Source organism: Meleagris gallopavo, chromosome 5 (assembly GCF_000146605.3).
Source record: "Meleagris gallopavo isolate NT-WF06-2002-E0010 breed Aviagen turkey brand Nicholas breeding stock chromosome 5, Turkey_5.1, whole genome shotgun sequence".
NCBI lineage: Eukaryota > Metazoa > Chordata > Aves > Galliformes > Phasianidae > Meleagris > Meleagris gallopavo.
In genome coordinates, this window is record NC_015015.2 from 45,482,662 (window position 1) to 45,503,414 (window position 20,753).

Sequence of the window (20,753 nt, forward strand, 5' to 3'; positions counted from 1 at the left end):
CAGCTCCCAGCGGGCGGGCAGCAGCATGGACCTCTCCTTCATGGCCGCGCAGGTAGGCGCAGACCCGCTCCTGCTCCCTTTGCCAGGGGCGTCGGCGTAGGGGGAGCGTAGGGAGGCGAGAGATGAGTGGCTGCGCCGCGTCGGGAAGCAGGGAAGTGGCAGAGGGGGGAAAAATAAAATGAAGAAGAAAGGAGGAAGAAATCGGGGAGAGGAGGCTCTGAAGTTGCCGGGTGCAGCAGGTGTCAGCGTCCAGCGGTGGGACCGCTCCTCGCCCGGCCCTGGAGCGCATCCCCCGGGCCGCTCCGCTGCCGTCACGCTGGGGAGGGAGGCGAACACAGTGTCGTCTCTGCCTCTCGCTGTGGGCTATAAATAGAAAGCGGAGATCTGATTTTTCGGTTCTTTTCCTCGCTTCCACGTTTGTGCACGCATCTGTGTTTGTATGAGTTGTCTTTGCCACACAGATTCTGGCCTGGTGTATGCAGAGATGCTCCTGTCTGCGTGGCCAAGTTGTTTCGAGTCATGGCTAAGTTTGGGCTTCAGCTCAAGGGTTGTTTGTGAATATTGGCGGTCAATGTACAGAGAAGCACCTCAGGTCTATAGAGCACCCAAAGACAAAAAGCATCTTGTGAATCCAAATGAATTAGATTTTTAAACAGACAAACAGTACAGACAGCATCACGCATATTGAGCATCCATTTCATGTTTTACCACAATGATTTCTTCTATCTAGAGTAGAATAATTCCAGTGGAAGAGACCTTTAACTATCATCAAGTTCAAACTGCTTGACCTCTTCAGAGCTAACCAAAAGTTAGGGTGTATTATTGAGGGTATTGCCCAGAAGCCAAAGCACTGGCAGCCATGGGCTATCAGCATGTGCCAGAGTTAGACCACTCTTATGGCAAACAAGCATTTTCTTAATGTCAGGTTGGAACCTCCCCTGGTGTAGTTTTGTGCTGTTCCCATTCTATTGTTGGTTATCAGTGTGTGACTATAAACACAAAATTGTGCATATAAATAACTCTATGTATGGATGAAATTGTTTGTTTTCAAGGATTATTTGGATCCAAGTTTGAATTTTTGCCAAAAGATGCCCCCCATTGTTAAGAGGTGAGGCAGGGGCCCACCAGGCTTGTTGGTACTGCTGCTAGCTGAGCTCGCTTATCTGTCTTCTGCTCATTAAGACCCTGTCTCCCTGTTCTGTAAGTGGAGGTGAAGTACTGCAGCAGCTTGTTCTAGTAATGGGAGTGCACTGTGCCAAAACTGGGACTGGTACCACCCTTTGGAGCCTCTGCCTTACTCTTGTTGTCATGTTTCATACATCTTTTACCCCAATTCTGTATATTCCACCAGGCTGTGCTTCATCCTCACAGGATAAGTTTCCTGTATAAATACATCTTGCTCTTACAGACTGCTACTGCAACAGTATCTATCAAATTGTGTCCATGTCTTCCTGATTCTGTGGAGCTGGTTGGTTGTTGTTTGATCAACAAATGGCAAAGAATAATCTGTTTGCAGTTGTTATGGTGAACAAGGGGGCTTGCTCAGACAGGGCAACTGTGGGCTCTCCCAGCAGGTGCCTGGGCTGAGGTCTTGAGGCATACTCCAAGAGGTTTTTGTGTAGCTGTCTTAGAATTATAGGAGAGGGTTTCCTGGACACTACTAAAGAAAATGTTTTTATGTTGCTGTATGCTGTAGATGCTGCTCTTACTCCTTGCTGTTCCCCTCTGATAGGCCTTTTGCACCTCTTTCTGACCCAGGCAATGCTCCAAATCTGTGATCACAGAGGCACTTAACCGCCATGTCACTTCTAGAAGTGATGTACCACTCTTCTTCCACTTTCTTTTCTCTGCTGTATCTTTTCCTCCTTTTTTTGGAGTGCTTTTTGTGGCTTTTCTGGTGAAACGGTCCACTGAGATGACCCTCGGTGTGGAGGGTGTATGAGAGCAGAGGAGAAGGCTGATCATTCCTAAAGATTCTCTGCTGTTACTCATTAGTGTCCTGGTGGTGGTGGTCAGCAGGACTTGTGTTTTATCTGGCGAATGTCAGGTTAATACTTCACGACAAAATAGGCAGACCTAAACTGAGATCCTTAATGGCAAGAAAACACTGCTTGCCTCCCAAGTGAATTATAGGACACTTCAGGCTATGTTCCTGTAAGTTGCTTTTGTGCCTTGGACGCCCTGAAACTATTTCTTGTGCTAGCAGAAAGATTAATGTAATGCCCTCTAAAAGATCTATTAGATGCCATAGAAAGGATAATGTTTTGCTGTTAAAAATTGTTGTGGAAGATTGGAGATTGTCAGAGCAGCAATGCTAACAAATGTGTGCACTGTAGGTACAGCACAAAAGTTAGGCTGGCCGGCTCAGGCTCTTGTGTCTGAACAGCTCAGCTGTACAACATTTATTAGTATGTAATGAAGAACAGCTTTCGACTCTGACAAATCCCTCGTTAAAATAAGCCTTTTCACATCTGTGTGCTCAGCAGTACTGGGCTGTGGAGGCTTCAGTGTCCCCTGCTCTGCAGGTGCTCTAATTGATTTCCGTCAGGTCACTTGTGCTAATAGGGAAAGCCTATTAGTTAAGATTTTTTTTTTCATTTTGAATCCAGATTTTAATTAAAGTAATCCTGTGTCCCTCAAAATACCATCAAAGATGTTCAGTTGCTGCTGAGCTGTGTGACTGGTGTGTGTATGGCTTGTTTCGGTGATTTCAGAGTGTTCTTGTAGTCTAGGCAACCTGAGAAAGTAGCCTCTTATTACAAGTAGGGCCTTCAGCTTCCAGCATCGAAGCCTGATTTGGGGGACTTGAGCACTGCGTCCAGGCTAAGAGCATTCAGTGCTTTTCAGAGGTGGCTGTGCATTGCTTCTGGTGTTGAAATGTTCAGCAGCAAAGCAGGGGTCTGGGTTTTGCTATCAGACGCTTGGTGGCAACTTGTTCCCCTCCCTCATCTTATGCCTAAGAACAGGCTAAAGCATTTCTGCTAGGGAAGCTAATAGTAAAAATTGTATCAGAGTTAATAACATTGTGAGCAGGGCTGGAACATCTATTCAACATGAAAAATAGAGGCACGCAGTGGGAAGCTACAGAGGAAAAAAATGATGTCATGGTCCTCAGTACAATACAAATCGATATTAGCTGAACAGCACCTGCAGTCATAATAGCAGTTATCTGTTTTTCAGGATTTGTGTTTGCAATTTACCTTTCCCTTAAATGACTTCTGTGTTTTTTGTTTCGTACTGAGAATGCAAAATAGACTTCAACTTGCAATATGTTTATAGTTGGGTGTATGTACATGTAGTAAAAATACTGCTGTAATGATCAGATAAATGATCTTTTACATACAGAACAGAGAAGAGCAAGAGCTTTGAGAACATGCTCAATTCTGTAGAATTGTTTTTGTCTTACTCACATACAGTTTGTATATTTATCTATGTGTTCAGGAGCTCTTTTAAAACTGGGGATCTGGGAAATATGGTAAATAGAACTCTGTTTAATTTCAGTGAAGAAAAGTAGATTATTTTTTTTTTTAATCTTGCATTTCTATTATGGTGTTCAGAATTTTTTTACTGCAGACAATTTTAGAAAGCATGACTCTGATCTATTTAAGGAGTTAGAGAAACATGGACAAACTTGGTACAGAAAGCAAGACCACGTAATAAAGATAACTTAGACTTCGTTGGTTTTGTGTTCTGTATCACTCTCCTGGTATTTCAGGTCTGATCAATGATCACTCCAGTCGCTGTGTCTCTTTCATTGTTTTGGCAGTAGTTCAGGTCTGCTGTGTTCCCCAAAACAGGGCAGTGGGTCTTGGTGTACCTTGAAGAAGCTCTGTAGCTGCCTGTGCCCCTTATCAGTATGAGAAGTCTGAGGCTGTCATGCCTCTGTATTAAAAGTATGTTGTTATGAGCTGTGTAACTTCTGGAAAGCCCTGGAATACCCATAGTAAACTGAGTTTAAGATGAGTTTGATTTACTATTCATATTTTCCCAAAGATACAGACTGCTCATGTCTATGCTGCAAAATTGATGTATGTGTGTGGAGGATTTGCTTGGTATTTTGGGAAATCTAATCACCTGGGTGAACAGAGCTGCTGCACATCTCCAGACATCTGAGACATAGCTGCTGCTCCTCTTAATTCCTTTCTAATGAGATTTATGGATGCTAGAAGAGGCACAATTAGGACTTGCTCTAGTCTGCTGTACAGAATAGAGGAACCAGAGCCCAGAATAATTCCATATCTGTTTTCCAACTTCTCTCTTAATGTATTTTTCTGTCTCGAGGGTCAAGGCATTCAAAGCTTTTATTAGTTGTGTGCTCTCAGCAAAGTATTCTGAAGATATTAAACCCAAAAGGGCTTAGATTTGTGGGTTTTGTAGGTTATTTCCACTGCTTTAAAACAGATCCCAGGCTAGCTGCTCAACAAAAGCTTGTGTGTGTGTGCCTGTGTACACATTTATGTTCTGTGAAAGCTAACTGCCGAGACCATCAGACCTTTGGGTTGTGTTTGTGCTTTGAGAATCTGTGATGATTTGGAAGCTTTAACACCACTGATGTAAGCTTAGGCAGACGCACTGGTTTTATTTTACTTTTTTTCTTTAAAAATTGTGCTTGCCAAAAAAACCCCCACAAAACTCTAAGGCAAATCATGTGGCAAATTGTGATTTAACCTTTCCTTGTCAAAAGCAGGACTAAGTTTGTGAGACAAAAACTCTTTGACCTGTAGCATCAAACACTAATTATGCTAGCTAGGAATATGTGGGCATTCTTTTACAATTCAGTGGTTGCTCATGTACTGAATAGTAGGGCACTAACTTACTCAGCTCTGCTTCCTTCCAGAGGTTAAGGTGAATTTCTCTATCACTCTAGTTCCTCCAGATAGTCTTGCCTTATTGTAAATAGAAGTCAGACATTAGAAAGCTGAAAGAGCAAATCAGAGTTTTGCTGAAGGTGTCTCAGGTGCTTGAAGTTACACTTCAGTGCCTTGCTGTGATATGGCACCCACCCAGAGACCAGCTGCATAATCCAGATGTTGCAAAATGTTATTCTATGTATGGAAATCAATACTGTCCTCATCCAGGATGTCATTAGCAGTTGAGATGAGAAACGTTTTCTGGAGAAGTCTTTCTGCTAGCTGCTTGGTGCACCCACATTAGATCATTTTTGGGAGGAGTGGGAATGAGGAATCCCTGCATATTTCTTATCACTCCAGTGACAGTGCACACTCCACTTCCAAGTTTTCTGTAGCAGAAAATTCTGTGCCAGCAAAGCTTTTGAAAGTTCTGCAGAGATTTGGACTAACTGATTTGGTCAAGCGTGAATACTGCACTTGGGGAGAGGCTGCTGTTTCAGGCTGTAATTGCTGTCAGAGATGCTAAAACCAGTGATTCCAATCCAACAAAACACTTAAGCACTTATTGCACTCGGAGCACGTGTATGCTGTTCAGTAATGTCAGCAGGAATGTCCACTTACTTAAAAGGTCATATCCCAAAGCCTGCCACTGATAAGGTGAGAACACTTTGCAATTCATAGAAACAGCTCTTTGAAGAACAAGAGGAGACCTTTTAGTGGTCATTTTTTTTTAATTTGGAAAAGACTATGTTTTGGTTTGACTTGTAATTCCATTGATTTTTTCCAGTTTCTCTTAGGAGACGTGGTAGGAAAATTGACAGGGGAGGGAAAGGAGGAAACTGCTCATGTTCTCATTTGTACAGTCTATGTACATACTTTATAAAGAGGGTTAAGGAGAGACTGAAAATAATATTTCATGTGCCGATTAACTGTGAGACTAATTGTATGAAGTGTTTTTAGTTTTAGTTGGGTTTGTTTGTATCAATTGACTCCATTTTCAGTGGATATGGGCTAAATGATTCACAAAGGGCGCAAATCTCAGACACTTCCATCTGTGCTGAATGCAAAAAGCAGACTTGTAAGATGACTGCAAATGAACACATTCACATGCATTACAAAGATGAACCAGCATCAACAACATAGTTGACTGCAGCAGCAGCTGGGGTCCTATTATACACAGCAAATAGCTACAGATGGCAGGTAAGAGAAATTAGGGCTGAAGCAGTGCTACATTCATGTCAGGCATCTTGCTTGTATAGGTGTCTGGTATTTCTTTAGCAGAGAGGATGCAACTCTGGTACACTGAGCAGCAATGCTCTTGGCAGACTTGGTGAGAGCTGAACTTACTGAGTAGCACAATGGTGTTCGGCCCATAGACTGGAAAATCTAGACTGGAGATACATATGTAATAAATTGAATTTATGAATTTGTTAGTGACCTGCAAACGTGGGGAAGCTTCTGTTTTATGTTTTTTTGGAAATGGCATGGATGGTGGCCATTAAGTTTCACCATTTAACTGCTCTTAATCTTGTTCTGATAACAGGCAGAAACTAAGTTCAAATATCTCCAAATGAGACAAAGGGGTGCATGGGATTTAGTAGAGCAGCCTGATGCATTGGTGAGAAAATATGAGTGTTTTCAAATGAACTGCAGTGATGTGGAAAGCAGAAAATTTGAACAATAACCCAAATAAATTCAGCAGTCACCAGCTCCATTAGCTTGCTGCATCTATCTGCTGGGACTTGCTTTTCTTAATGTATTTTCTGTCATGAATTGCATTATCTCCCTATGCCAGTGAGGTCTGTTGGAGTCCTGTCTGTTGTTTTGGTAGGCTCCGTGGCTTGATGAGTGTGTAGTATCCTAAATTGGATGAGTTTTAACCTTTTCCACTCTTCACAGGGGTGATGGTTTTTAAAGGTATGTTTAGAAATAGTGATGGCTCTCTGCTATTCTGAGCTTTTTTTTTCCTAGCAGATACTCAAATGTAAAAGGAAGGTCAGTGAAAATTGGTGTGAACTGAAGGCAGTCATCACTCATCAGTGGCTTCATCTGCTTCTTGTGCCTGGGGATGAGTCAGGAGTTGCTCTGTTACAGTGGAGCAGCAGCACTTTCAGCGTGGTGGAAGCCACTGGCAAACACACTGCTGACACTGCATATGTAAACTGTTAGCACTAGGATAAAAAGAAGGGTCAGAACAAAGTGTCAGACCTCCTTGCCATGTATTTTGACGGTGGTGAATGTGCTGTCCAGGCTGTGCTCTCCTATAATCTCTAGTACTGGAGTGAGCAATATTTGTCTCTACATTGAGCGTTTAAACAGGAGAATACTCCATGATGCCAAGAACCACGAACATTTACTGAATGAATGCTTACAGCTTTGAAAGAATTAAGCAAGGCATCACCAGATCCAAGGTAGCTCTCTACAAACACATCCAGACTGTGTGCACGGGGCAGCCAGAGCTGGTCCTAGCTGTGGTCACTGGCCACCCTTTCTCTTGCAGGCTTGCACACACACAGCACTTTCAAGTTGTTCTTGCAGCACTTGGTGTTTGCGGCAGCATGTATTCTTAGGCTGAATCTTTAGTGTTTCTATTCTAAGAGATCAATTCCACACTCCTAGAAGCTGCCAGAACCAAAACCTGCCAAGCGGCACTAATTAGAAACCATTATTGTTACAGTCGCTTCAGAGAAACTCAACACCTCTTTGCTTTGGGAGACAGAGTTGGGTATGAGGCCAATTCTTCTTGTTTCACAGATTATTTTAAAAATCACTTCCATGCTAGAGATAAAATTTTTTAAAAAGTAAGCTTTTAACCTCAACTATTTCTGTTTGCTGCTGTTTTTCTTATAAACCTTTCAAGCATTAGGTGACAGGGAACAGTCTAGGGATAAGCTGTGCAGAGTTAAAACAGGAAAAAAAAATTCAATCACCAACTTTCACTGTGGTGTTGTTTTTTTTTTTTTTCCCTTGTCAATTCACCCTCAACTGGATGAGCATTTTCAAAAGATGGGAAATTGTGCTGAGACTTCATGAGATGTTTTGGGAGTAATTAAAAGCTCCCAAATCCATGGAACTACTGCATAGAAGCAGAAGGGACAACCATGTCCATCTAGCTGATGTTGTGTATGTGTGTTGAGGTGCGTGCAGAGAGAGGAAAAATAACAGCTGAACAAAGAAGGAACAAAATGTATCAAAATACACAATTTTGAAGAATTTCTGAAAATGCAGCTGAACACAAGGACTTGAAGCAGTAGATCACACAAATTCTCTCAGCCATCATTTAAGTGTATACTTAAAGTATGCGAGTAATCCTCTGATCTACACCTTTGTTAAAGGAAGTATATAATTAAGTGCCCTGATGATGTGCAGTAACTGCCAGAGCATTCAGAGTTACCATAACAGCTTTTCTTTGAAGGTGAGCTCCACTGAAAATAGATCGAGTTGTTCCTTTCTATTCTCTCTTTCTTTCCCTGCTTGACACATCATGTAATTTTATTTATATATTTGGATTTGGATATTCTCACACCTTTTCTTTCATAAAAATTTCCATCCAAATGGTCTTCTGTCATTTTTGAGTGTCTTCTTTCTGCACCTCTCCTATCCCTATGCCTACCTTTTATAAATTATCTCGGCTGCTGTAGTTGCACCAACTGAACTCCAAATACGTTCAATGATCTAAATTTTTGTTTAAAAAAATCAGCAAAAAATTAAATATTTCCCTTGTGCAGGGGCATGTTATCATGCCTTAACAAGGATTTATATGGCTCTGAAAGACAGCGAGCATTTGCACAGGGTTGGATATATCCAATTTCATCCTGTGTTGCTAGAGCTCTTTGAATTGACAGGAAAAAAAAAAAAGAAACAAAAATAAACACACAAAAAAAACATTGTCTACAGAACGATAGAGGAAACAGCTTAAATTTGAGCAGAGCTAATTCCACTATATATGTAGAGTAATGAGCTCTAGAGGTCAAAATCTGTTGTCCTAACAACAGTATTTGTTCAGTGTGTGATTCTCGATAAACGTTGTACTCCTGTTTCTGTACTCCTTATTAGCAGGTACTTGCAGATCTGTAGACTGATCAGCCTAGTAAATTGGTATAGAAAAGATGTATGTTTATAACATATTGCTTATCAAAGGTGAAAGCAGAACTGAGTCGGGCCCTCATAGAAGGCCACTTAGGTTGGTCAGGAAGGAGTTGCACTCAGTGTTGCCATACTGGTTGTCTCGTATCACCTCCCTCTCTTTTGTATGCCTTAACATAGCTTCCAGGAGGATCTGCTCCTTGATCTTAGCTGGCACGGAGGTGAGGCTGACAGATCAGTAGTTCCATGGATCAACCTTTCTACCCTTCTTAAAAATGTCTGTGACACTGCCTTTGTTCCACTCACCAGGGACTTCAGCTGGCCACTGTGATTTCTCAAATATCATTGAGGGTGGCTTGACAGCTATGTCAGCCAATTCACTCAGGACTCTGGAATGCATCTCATTGGGACTCATAGACTTAAGGATGTTCAGGTTCCTCAGGCAGTCATGAACCAGCAGGAGGGGCATTTCCCTTCCTCCCCCCCCGGTTCCCACCTTCTGAACAAGGTTCTGTGTAGAGCAGTCACTAGTGAAGACTGAGGCAAAAAAAGTTGAGTACTTCAGTCTTCTCCTTGTCTGTGATAACCAGTCTGCCTACATTGCACACAAGGGGTGGTACGCCTTCGTGGACTTTCCTTTTCTAGTTGATGTACCTATAGAAGCAATTATTGTTCTTTGCACCTCTTGACCCTGGAACCTGGCTTTCCCAACCTCATCCCTACAGAGTGTAGCAGCATCCCTATTCTCCCTTCAGATTACCTGTCTCTGCTTGCAGGTGCGTTTTTTTCTTGTTCTCCAGTTTCATCAGCATTTCAAACTGCAGGTGCTGCTCTGTAGAAGGATTCATGCTGTGAAATGGTTCCTTCGTTGCTGGTCTTTGAAACATCTGACTGAGCATGCTGTGCAGATGGGCCAGGCAGGGAGGTCCTGAACCAAGTCATTGTCAAGGTGGCAGATGTTTTATTCCCTGATGACTCTCGAGCACATGAAATGGAAGCAGCAGAAACTGAATTGCTGTGCTTGCTCTCACTTATTCTCCAATGTTGTTTTGCAACTTGTTTCTCCTGTAATCTTATCAAGTGTGAGAAGACACCTGACTTCTCTTACAACTGTGCTTTGTATTTTCACAGGTAACCTTTACCCAAGCAGCTATAATTTTCAGCATGGCTGGTTTTCATAGTGCATCTTTTGCTCAAAGTACGTAATACTCTTAACAGTGCTTTAAAAATTAACAGTTGGATGACAAAATAAATGGTCCTACCTCAGAAATATTTGTCTCACAACCTCTGGTCTTCACAGTACAGAAAAGGCAGAGGAGGGCATAGGCAAGGCGAAAGGCAACATACTGATATAAGCCACTGTCTTACAGTACCAGTAATCTGTTGCTGTTCAACAAAACATCCAGGTACCACTGTATGGCACAGAGAAAACTGAACTGAAGGGAAATAGGAGATAGCCAGCAAAGGTATCCTGGGCCTAACTCTGGTGTTCATCTTGAGCGTGCAGCATGGTATGATTTGAATTGATGCAGAGAATGCTAGCCAGTCTGTGGGAGCCAGTTTGTTATTTCTGAAAGTTTTGGCTTAAGAAACGATAGCTAGATTATTAAAAAGCTTAAATTCAGCTCTAGAGAATAAATAGAAGTCATTGAAAGCTGGTTTATCTCAGCACGTGATGTTTGCTATTAGAAAACCAATTACATGTTTTTACACTTGGGTTCATTTGTTCAAGCAATAGTATCATTTTTTCTATACAAATATATTTTTTTATTAGTTGGTGTTTTCTTCTTTTTTAAATTGCTACAAAAAATGTGGAATTTGTTTTACTACGTTGGATTCAGTTGGACTCCACCACATCCATGATGTTGGATTTTTGTTTGTTTTAACAGAGACATGTAACATGTAGGGTATGGGTGCATTATTCCACAGATCTCTGTAGCTATTTCTATTATACAGTTCTAATTCTATTATATAAGTGATGATTTCATATGCAACTTTACTTTGGGTGAGGCATGACTGGAAACTGACTCTGCTGTGATACCATGAAAGAAATAAAAATCTTCATCAGAACAGATTCACAAATTGGGGCTTTCTCAACAAGGAAGCTTAAACTCTCTGTGAGTGGCAGGCAAAAGAAGCAATTCCTTCTTAAGCCAGATCAGGTGGCCCTGCAAGTAAAACTCAGCGCATCCTTGGAGTTCTCAGTTTGGATGAAGCTTGCAGCCTTGCCTTTCAAAACTAGACTTCTGATTCTCAAACTGTAATTTTCTTGTGTTTTAATTATAGTGTGGTGTCCTTCAAAGTGAATCTAACAGATGATTTTAAGGTTGGAAATCTCAGCTTGTCAGCTTGCACTATTTCAGCAAAGGCCTGTCCAGCTGTGGAATGGGGTATTCTCTTCTCCATTTAAACAAGCAGCATCTCTGAGTGCTGATTTTGACAGATGTTTAAGAGTAATACAGCTTGTGTATAGCTCTTTGCCTGAGGATTATGCTACGCTGCTGTCATTCCCTGCCTGTCTCACAGGAGGAGCAGAGCAGTGACAACAGAGGAGATGCTGCAGCTGTCACACCTTTTTACAGCTCCTTGCTCACTGATGTGAGGATAAACAAACTTGGTTTGTTCATGCAGTTGCATGATTAGCAATTTATTTTGAAAATTGGTCATTTGAAAAATACAAAAGCACAAGGAAAATAGCTCTGACAGCACTTCCTGTGCAATTTACAACCCAGCGCTTGACCTAAGGCTTGTCTTTTCTCTCTATTAACTTAAGAGTCTACATAAAGGCTGCATCCCTATGTAGTGGAAGCACATGTTTCTCCTCTGTGAGGATTTGGCTCTCCAAATACAAGTACATAGCAATTCTTGTTCACTGCTGCCTCTTTATTCCCTGGTTTTATTACCAGTTCTGAAGTGCTTACCTCACACATGGACTACTGGTATTTACTGCAAAAGGGCTGAGTGAATTCATATTTGAGTGGATGTCTAAAGAAATAACAATTGGAGATTAATTTCCTCTTTTGCTTGAAAACACTGGGCGTAGAGGGGAAGGGGGGAAAAACAATATTTGAAAACATAAATGTTTTCTCTTGGATAACCATGAAACAAATACTCAAGCTCATATCTTCCAGCATTGCATCCCCATAAATGCTGGCATGAAGCAGAATATAATTGCATGTTTAGTTGCTAAATATTATCTACTTCAGTACAGTGGCTGCTACAGAGAGTTTTTGTATGCAGGCTGACCAGCAGTCAGTGTTCAATAGTAGGACCTGCTGGTCCCTTTCGATTTCAGCTATTTCTGAAGTGTGTGGGAAATGATGTGATTATAATCTCAGCACCCTGTGGGTGCTAATGCGTGGACAGTGCTTTTGGGGATGTGACCTTAGAGCTGCAGAGGAACATCTTATGCTTCTTGATTTCCTCTCGTGTTGGGAGGCTGCATCCCTGCTGCTGCAGCTGCCTGTTGTTAATGTGCTGATGCAGCCTTGCACCCAACACCTGGGTGACACAGCATGTGGCAGTGCTTGATTACCTCAGCTGCCATTTGACCTTCTTGTGCCCAGTCCTTGCTGTGGCTCTGTGTGATATTGCTCCTCCTTTCCTCATCAGCTAGTACCAAAGATGCTTTAAGCAGCACAACTTCCATTCATCTTACAAAAATGCTGCTGTTGCTGCTATAGGAGCATTTATTTAATTTTTTATGTAGGTTACATTTATTTTTGTGGGTCTAAATTCAACTGTGGACTATACTGCTGAAATTGAGCCCAGGATTTTTGTGGTGAGAACTGTCATTTAAATTTTTGACTTTATTTTTTTAATCTGCTTCACAGAAGTCACTAAATAGCCTTGAAATCAGTTCTTAGGAAAATGTGATAACATCGCAAAGAAACTGGTAATGGGAACAATTGACACTGAAAGGCTGGAAGCAAAGAAGCAAAGTAGATGTAAGGGCATATTACATCATGTAAAATAAGATGCCTACCATTGTGGGTCTGTGCATGCTTTCCTTGCTGCCTGAGAAAGCCCAGAAGCCTCTTGGCCTTATGGCTGCTTAACAACAGGGCTAGCCCAGACTTCATCACCAAAATGCAGGAGCAGACAGCTGCAGGTTCATATATCCTAGGCAGAGCAGACACCCTTGAGTGGAGAGTCCAACTGTTCTGCTCTCCATCTGCTCCTGCCCACCAGCACAACTGTCCTCATTTTTCTGAGGGAAGTACCTTTATCCAAGGAACAAGAAGAGAGCCTAAGAGAAGGGGTGTTTCCCTTATGCCCACTGTCTCATATTGCTCAAGGGATTTCTCCGATCCGCATCTCTGTGTGAGCATATTGAGCACTCCTGTCAGCCATAAATCATCAATGGGAATAAACACATCTTGTCTGAGTTAAGCCCACTGCCTTGTTCCATGCTTAGAGCTCTCTGGTGAAGAACCTTTTCCTCACATCTACTCTGAACCTTCCCTGTTCTTTTCTGTCAGTAGGGATTTTTTTATTTTTAACTGAGATAAATAAATAAATAAATAAATCTCAAGCTACTGTTTATGCATCTATTCTGAGATCTGGATTTCAAAAGCATGTGTTTAGATACAGTTTTTATGCATCAGTTCATCATTCTACTTGCATAGTCCATTTCAGGTTGTTAGTCTTTGTTTATCTTTTTCACCTTGTCGCTGTAATTGCAGTCATGCGTGTATGTCAAGGTGGGATAAATACTGTACTCTTTCCAGGACTTTCTGCTCAAATTATAGTTGTTTGTGGCTGCTCTGAACCTTTTCACTCAATGTCTTTTAAAACAAGTCTTCCAAGCAAGCATAGAGTTCAAGATAAGCTGCGGAGTTTTTGGTTGGTTGGTGAAAACTGTGTTTATTTAGCATATTTTCAGCAAATGTGTCAGTCCTGGGGACAGGGTCTGTGCTTAATCCTTTAAATGTGGGATGTGATTGAGGGAGTCTCAGAAGAGATGGCTTTTACCTTGAATGTAATTCAGTACCTCTGTGTTGGATGTCACATATACATGGGATAGTTTGACTCGAGGTAGCATTGTTCTGGTTTTGATTCATTTATTTTCACTCTATGACAAAAAGATGCAGATTTAATTCTTCTGAAATCATGATGCAAATTATTAGTTCATTTTTTTTATTAAATTAATGTTTAGCCTTGCTAGGAGCTTCTTATCTTTCACACGCTTTTTATTTGACAGAAGGATACGGCCAACAGGTACAAAGGGTATTACCTGGAAGACACTCTTAAATTTTGGTTTTCATTCTTAGGTGTTCAGGCCTCCTACCATGGCAAGTATGTATTCCTTACCTTATTACAGTACTTTGCGTATTTTTTTTGTTTTTTTCTTTTTTCATTGAAATATATTATTAATAGCAAGTGAAACATTTATCTTAGTAACATATCTCTTAATCAACAAAAGATCACAATAACCTTTTGAGTACGTCAGTATCTCCATAATTCACATGCACAAAGTATCTCATTTGCATTTCTGCAAAGGGGAAAAAAAGAGGCATAATCTAAATGATATTAACTAATGAGGGCTTAAAATATTAATGGAGGCCTAAAATCAAAATAACATATAACTTAATCATTATACTTTATTAAAATATTTCTATAAAATACCTTACTTTTTATTTTTTTTTAGTTTGTTAACAAATACTGGGGTCATCTTGCTCTCTTTCTAAATTCCTAAGTTCTATTAGAAGATGTTGCTGCCTTATCTTGCTTTTTCTAGTGTCAAAACTGTAGAACAACAGGGAATCAGCTGCATACTTTTCATCTCTAGAATAGAGAGTTTTTGATTAAAATCATGCATGGGTTTTTTTGAGACAGATCAAAGGCAGAAGACCAGGTTGCAAGTACTGGAATCAGAGTGATAAGAGAAGTAGAATCAGGGGGAATAATTGGAGTTTAATGGAAGCAGGGAAGGAGAGATGCATGAGATGGGAGAAAGGATGCAATGTGAGATTGAAATGTAAATAATCTTTGCTCTGACTCCTCAGTTTGATTTCTCACTACACCCAACCTGAATAACCTAGCTATGTCCCTGGGACATTCTTAATTCTAAGGTTGTTTATTCTGGCAAAAGTCCTTTGGCAGAATGGACATTTCCCTTTTTTTTTTTTTTACCCCCCCCCCCCCTCCAAGCTTAACCCCAATAAAAGATGATGCTACAAAGAACTGACATGAGGTAATTACTTTTGGTAATCAGAGCCTTTCCTCTGCTATAGCCCATACTTGATGTTTTCTGAAAACTGGGCATGCTGCTCTTCTCTACACATGAGCAGATTCTTGCTGAAAACCAATCTCATTTGGAGCCTTCATAGGTCCTGATCAGTTGGCATCCAAGGCTTGGTGCTGAGTAATAGGTAAAAATTTTCTTGGCACAAGATGGAATGACCTGGCATCTTTCAGTACAAAGGCAGATATGACCCAATATTTGCTAAATAATGAGTCATACACTTCAATGCTTTCTAGAAATTCTTTTTTCCTCTCTTTTTATTTTTCTCTATGAGGTCAGCAGGACTAGAATGAATTGTTAATATTCTATCTTTTTTTTTTCCTTTTGGTACAACTGTAAGTAGCTTGAAACAGAGGAGATGGGCGGTGATCAGGTTTACAGGGAACTTGGTTATCTGTGGAGAGTGGTACTGTGGTATTTTCCAAAACAGGCATTTTCAATTTGTGGAAACTTGAATGGTGCCTGCACAGCAGGACTTCAGAGGAAAATGGCTCCTAATGGAAGGAGAAGCAGGAAAGCTAACCCTTCAAATATAGCTTGGTCAGGTTACTGAACAACCCTACTGTGTCTGGGTCTAATATGTAAAATTCAGGCTCTGCATTTGCTTCAGAGATGATGTCGCTGTTTTTAACAGTACTGCAGTGATGTACTGTCTCGTGGAAGGGAAAGTGCCATCAGAGCTATGATACACAGTTGGCATCCTTACCTAATATCTGGAGAAAATGCTTAACGTCAATGATGGCCCTTATGTGTATATGGATATTGTTAGTCCCTTTTTTTGTGCTAAGGCTTTGTCCACCCTTAGAAGTGAAGGAGAGAGACAAAAGATTTAAAACATTGAGAAAATGTTTCCTCTCCTTTCTCTACTTGAGTGTTGTTCTTGGTAAAATTGGGTGAAACAAGGTTCAAGAAAGCTGTTCTACATAACTCAAAGTCCTTTTCTGTTTCCAGACTTGAGTTCCATTTGATGCAATCTTATCTGAGCTTGTAAGATACAAACTTTAGAATCATGGTCTCAGAGTAGAGAATGAGTATTCTCGTTCTTTCTAGACCTTGCAGAAAAAAACCCTGAAGTTATCCAAGGTCCTTAGTAAAATATTATGGAGCTTATATGTGAAGCTTATAATTAGAAAAACTTAAATTGGAGAAGATTTACTCTGGGCCAAAATTAAGTACATAAGTGTATATAGCTTTCCAACAGATTGTCTTTCCTTGCACATATTTCTGACATACTTCTTCCTCATGTCCCGTTGCCTATCTTTGTCTCTCTGCTTTAGTAACTACCTCCTGTTATCTTTATGATCCAGAAAACTAGACCTGGGAGCATCAAGGTGGACAATACCATGACTTTCCATGCTACACTGAGGAATGTCATTGTATTACACACAGAATCTGTAACAGGCACCAGCACAACCTGATGATTATTCCTGTCCCTGTTAGAATTACTGAAACTGCATGGCACAGTCTGGTTCTCTTATCTTGATTGCAGTGTTTAAATGTCCCTGTTGAATTAAGCAGGGTATTGGATTCTGTGAATATTCTTTAGCTGTGTCTTGTCAGTTTTGCCTGCAAGCGTATAAACCCTGCAGCCCTCTGAAATCGGTGACATGATTGTGTATGACAGTCATTAGTGGTTGAAACAGAAATCTGTCTGCAAGCATCTGCTTTGAGAAAGCCAAATAGAATTAAAGTTTAACCATGCTGCATTTGCTCTTTTATTTACTGGGACGGCCACATTTCATACGGTCCCTCCTGAGGAGGTTTGACTTGCAGCCTTTTTGTGTTTTGTATAAGTGTGTTTCATATCACAGGTTTTGTTAGAGAGTTGCTTCAAGATACTGAAACTCTACCTTACTGAGTGTTTTCAAGATTTTTCCAAGGGCAAACCCTCTTTGGTTTTGGGCAGTTCTGAAGGTGCAAACTCTTCACTGTTGCTTCTCACTCATGTGTTTCTTAGCATAAATGAGATGGGAAAAAGGATGGGTGAATTTTCTGCTTGTTATTCCTCCAAAACGATGTGAGTGTAATAAATACTAGTAAAAGTCTAACAGAAAGAGAACTGGGTTCAGTGAATCCAGTGGCTTGATTTTCAGATACATATAGCAGGTATGGATATGCCATGCACTGATAAAGGGTATTCAAGAGCAGATGTTTTCTTACACTTTTAGACCTTGGCATAAAGAGTCTCTGGTAATTGCAATTACTAGTTATAGCAGCAAATGAATAATGCTGTAGTGAAAGTGTCCAGACAAGACTGGGATATCAATGTGGTAGGCTTCGTGTAAACTAAAACTAAGCAAAGCTGTAGTGAAGCTCAACCATTTCTCAAGAAATAACCTTCAATTTTTATGAAGAATTTAGAACATCAAAAGAATTTAGAATATCAAAAATAGATAAAAGAAGGACAGTTTCCTAAGGTACTGGCATGAGCAATAGCAAGGATGCATATAAAAACTTCTTCATGAGCACTGTCCTGCTTGCCTTTGGCACCCACTGTATCTCAAACTATTCTTTTTCAATTGGGTGGCTGCCTACGGCCAGTAGTGTTTCTGCTTTGAAGCCTGCAGAGCTTTCGACTGGCATCTTTAAGCCCTGTACGTTGTATTAAATGGAATATGGTTTGGAATTGGCCTTAAACCACATCACATTCATCTTTTTAAATTTGATGTGTTTGTTTTGCTGACTTAATTTGAATCCATATTAGCAATATAGAAACAAAAGAGTTTAGAATTACTTGAAAGTTTTACATCCCAATCTGTGTATTTTTGCTTGTTTTTGTCTGTTTTAATTTCCCACTTCTCTAGGTCACTGGTCCCTGAACTGAGCTGGAACTTATTTTTATTAGCTTATTTTTAGCTGGTTGTGAATTTTTAAGGTGGACAGTCCTCTTGCAACAATGTATTGCATTTTAGCAGTGATATTTCCATGATACTTTTTTAGCAACAGGATTAAAACAGGATTTTATTCTGTAATTATTTCAGTGTACTTGCCAGTAGATAAATAGTGCCTTTCCTTAACTTAGAGGAAATTCAATTAATGGTAAACTATGGATGAAAGGCATTATGTTCTCTTTTAAGGATGCACTGCAGAGGTCAATTTTGTACAATCTCTCCAGTCAGGGTGGGTATTACGTGATATTGCATCATGATTTACAATTTATCTTCAAATAAGAACTGGAACAGGTAACGAATGTGCTAGAAGGAAAGCACTCTCAGAGACATACTATATAAAAGATTGCCATGTGTACAGGGCTATCAATAAATATGTAGAAAACTGAATGTTATTTGGGAGTGTTTTAAACCACCTAATTTACCTCATTTTTAGTCAGGTGAACATGGTCATCTGTTTGTTATGGTCATACGTTTGTTATCTTACATTTTTCCCTTTGAGGATGCTTTCAGTGCACAAACATTCATATTACAATAGGACTTATGACTTTCAAAGCACTTTCAAAATAAGAAAATGCATAATTGGTTAAAAGAAATGACATCTTAAAAAAATCTTTCTCTTCTCTACTTCTCAATCTTTTATCTCCTTTGTAATTTCATGAAAAGATCTGTCAGTATGATGATAGTGGTAGGGAATTTCATGGGGCAGATCACCTGGGGTGCCATCACTAAAGAACCCAGTTATGCTGGGAACTGCACTGTGTTGCACATGCTGACGTCTCTTAGAGCTAGATGTTTTACTACAGCCAGGCATTCTTTTCAGCTGTTCTTATAGGATTTGTATGAAGGATTTAACAAAGCAAGCTTTTGGATTTTGGTGCAGTTTGCTTACTTTGTTTTCAGCTGTTTGCATTCAGCTGTTAAAGCTCATTCTCACTCTTGGGCTGCTTTTGACTAGATTGGTTATTTTCAATTTGCATGTGTAGATGCAAGATGCCACCGCATTATCATATGCTTGATTGCATGTGCAAGTGAGTGTCAATACAAGGGTATGTGTGTGCACTTGTCTTCCTGTGAATCCTGTCTCCCTAAAGCACCCTAAGGTATCCCTTGGCTATCTTGTTGCAATGTTGCTTTACCATCTGAAGTTCAAAGGGTTCCGAAGTTCAGGTTTGAAGAAAAGTTTGCATTTTTTACTTTGACTGTCAGGCTTTGGAGAAACTCTTAGTGAACTTGGAACCAGCTCATTTCCTAATCGTTTTTTGACATCCATTATGTGAAAGACTTCATCTGTTGCATTGTGCTGTTTGTAGTTATTTTTTTCTATAACTGAGTTGTGTCAGACTCAGGGACACAGTTGGACTTGATGATCTTTAAGGTCTTTTCCAACCTGAGCAATTTTATGATTCTATGAACCTCAAGGACAAAAACACTTCTGTATATTTTAAGTGAATTAAGATGCTTGCTCTTTCAAAGCAATGCTCCAGAGACCCTAGGATGCCAGGGGATTGGAAACTTGTGTCTTCTATAAAGTTTGAGAGGCCACCACACTGCACTAGCTCCTAGAACCGTTCAGTCCTCCAGACCAGTGGTGATTCTATATTTCAGATTACACTGAATAAAATGAAGAGAAAGAATGCATATACAATAAATTTTGCCTCCTTTTCTCTGTTTTCTGCCCTCCCTTCACAGAAATAACTGAAGAAGTTTTTTTGAAGTCATTTTTGTGCAGGAAAATACTCAACCCAAGGAAAACTGTTACATATTCATGCCTTTTAATTATCCTGTGCAGCTCTGCCAACTGTAACAGTTCAAAGTACAAACATCGAACTGCAAATAGAAGTATAATAAATTATACATTGATTTGAGCCCATCCTGTGTATATGTATATAAACAGTCACTAAGGAGTGCTACTTTGCGCATAAATATATAGACTCACACTTATCTAGAGAGATAACATCAATGTATAATTTATTATATTATTCTGTAATATTCTTTGAACTGTTTGAACAGTTTTAAACACAACACAGATGGTTTGGCTGTTCTGTTTTCTTTGGCACGATAAAGATGTCATCAGCTGCTGCCTAGTTCAGCCACACTTAATCATCCCTTTATTGTCTTAATACATGAGCAAAACCTAGGATGTGAAAATGTCGGTTTGTGAAAACATATGGAATATTTGGCTCTGAGGAAGGCTGTTCTCACACTTTGATGAGGCCTTCTGCACTCAAAAGGGCCAGTGAAATGTCCCATATGGGTGCCCGGTGCCCCTCTTCTACTTCAAAGCAAAGTCATCCAGGCTTATTTTAAGACTTTTGTGAAATGTATTTAAGCTATGCCTGTTGATTTTGCACCAAAGTGGATAAAAAAACGTGTTAATTCTTTTCCTTGAGCTCTGCTATGGGAACAGCATATCCTAGAAGATGGCTGAAACAGTTGTCTCGTGACACTTGTCTGGTTCTTGAGCTCTCAGGACGTAGAGGTCACCAAGCTTTTAGCCTCCTCTTGATATTCAACCTTTGGAAGACAGCTTTCTATGAGTTTCTTCTCAAACTCTAAAAGTTAAGAAACTCAACATTTTTTCACATTCTAATTTTTATTTTCTTGTATATTGTATGATTAGCTCACTCCTGTGGCCAAAATACAAGATAAAATGATTAACTTTCAGGCACATTAATATGG

At 40.1% G+C, this 20,753-nt stretch overlaps 1 protein-coding gene across 1 annotated transcript in view; it reads left to right on the forward strand.

Annotated features, from left to right (window-relative positions):
* Positions 1 to 12: 12 nt before the first annotated feature.
* The window catches only part of C5H14orf132 (chromosome 5 C14orf132 homolog), a 30,749-nt gene continuing 10,008 nt past the window's right edge, over positions 13 to 20,753 (forward strand). The window contains exon 1 of the mRNA XM_010711884.2: positions 13 to 52. Within this exon, the coding sequence (XP_010710186.1) occupies positions 26 to 52 (27 nt within the window). The 5' untranslated portion in view covers positions 13 to 25. The remainder of the gene's footprint in view (positions 53 to 20,753) is intronic.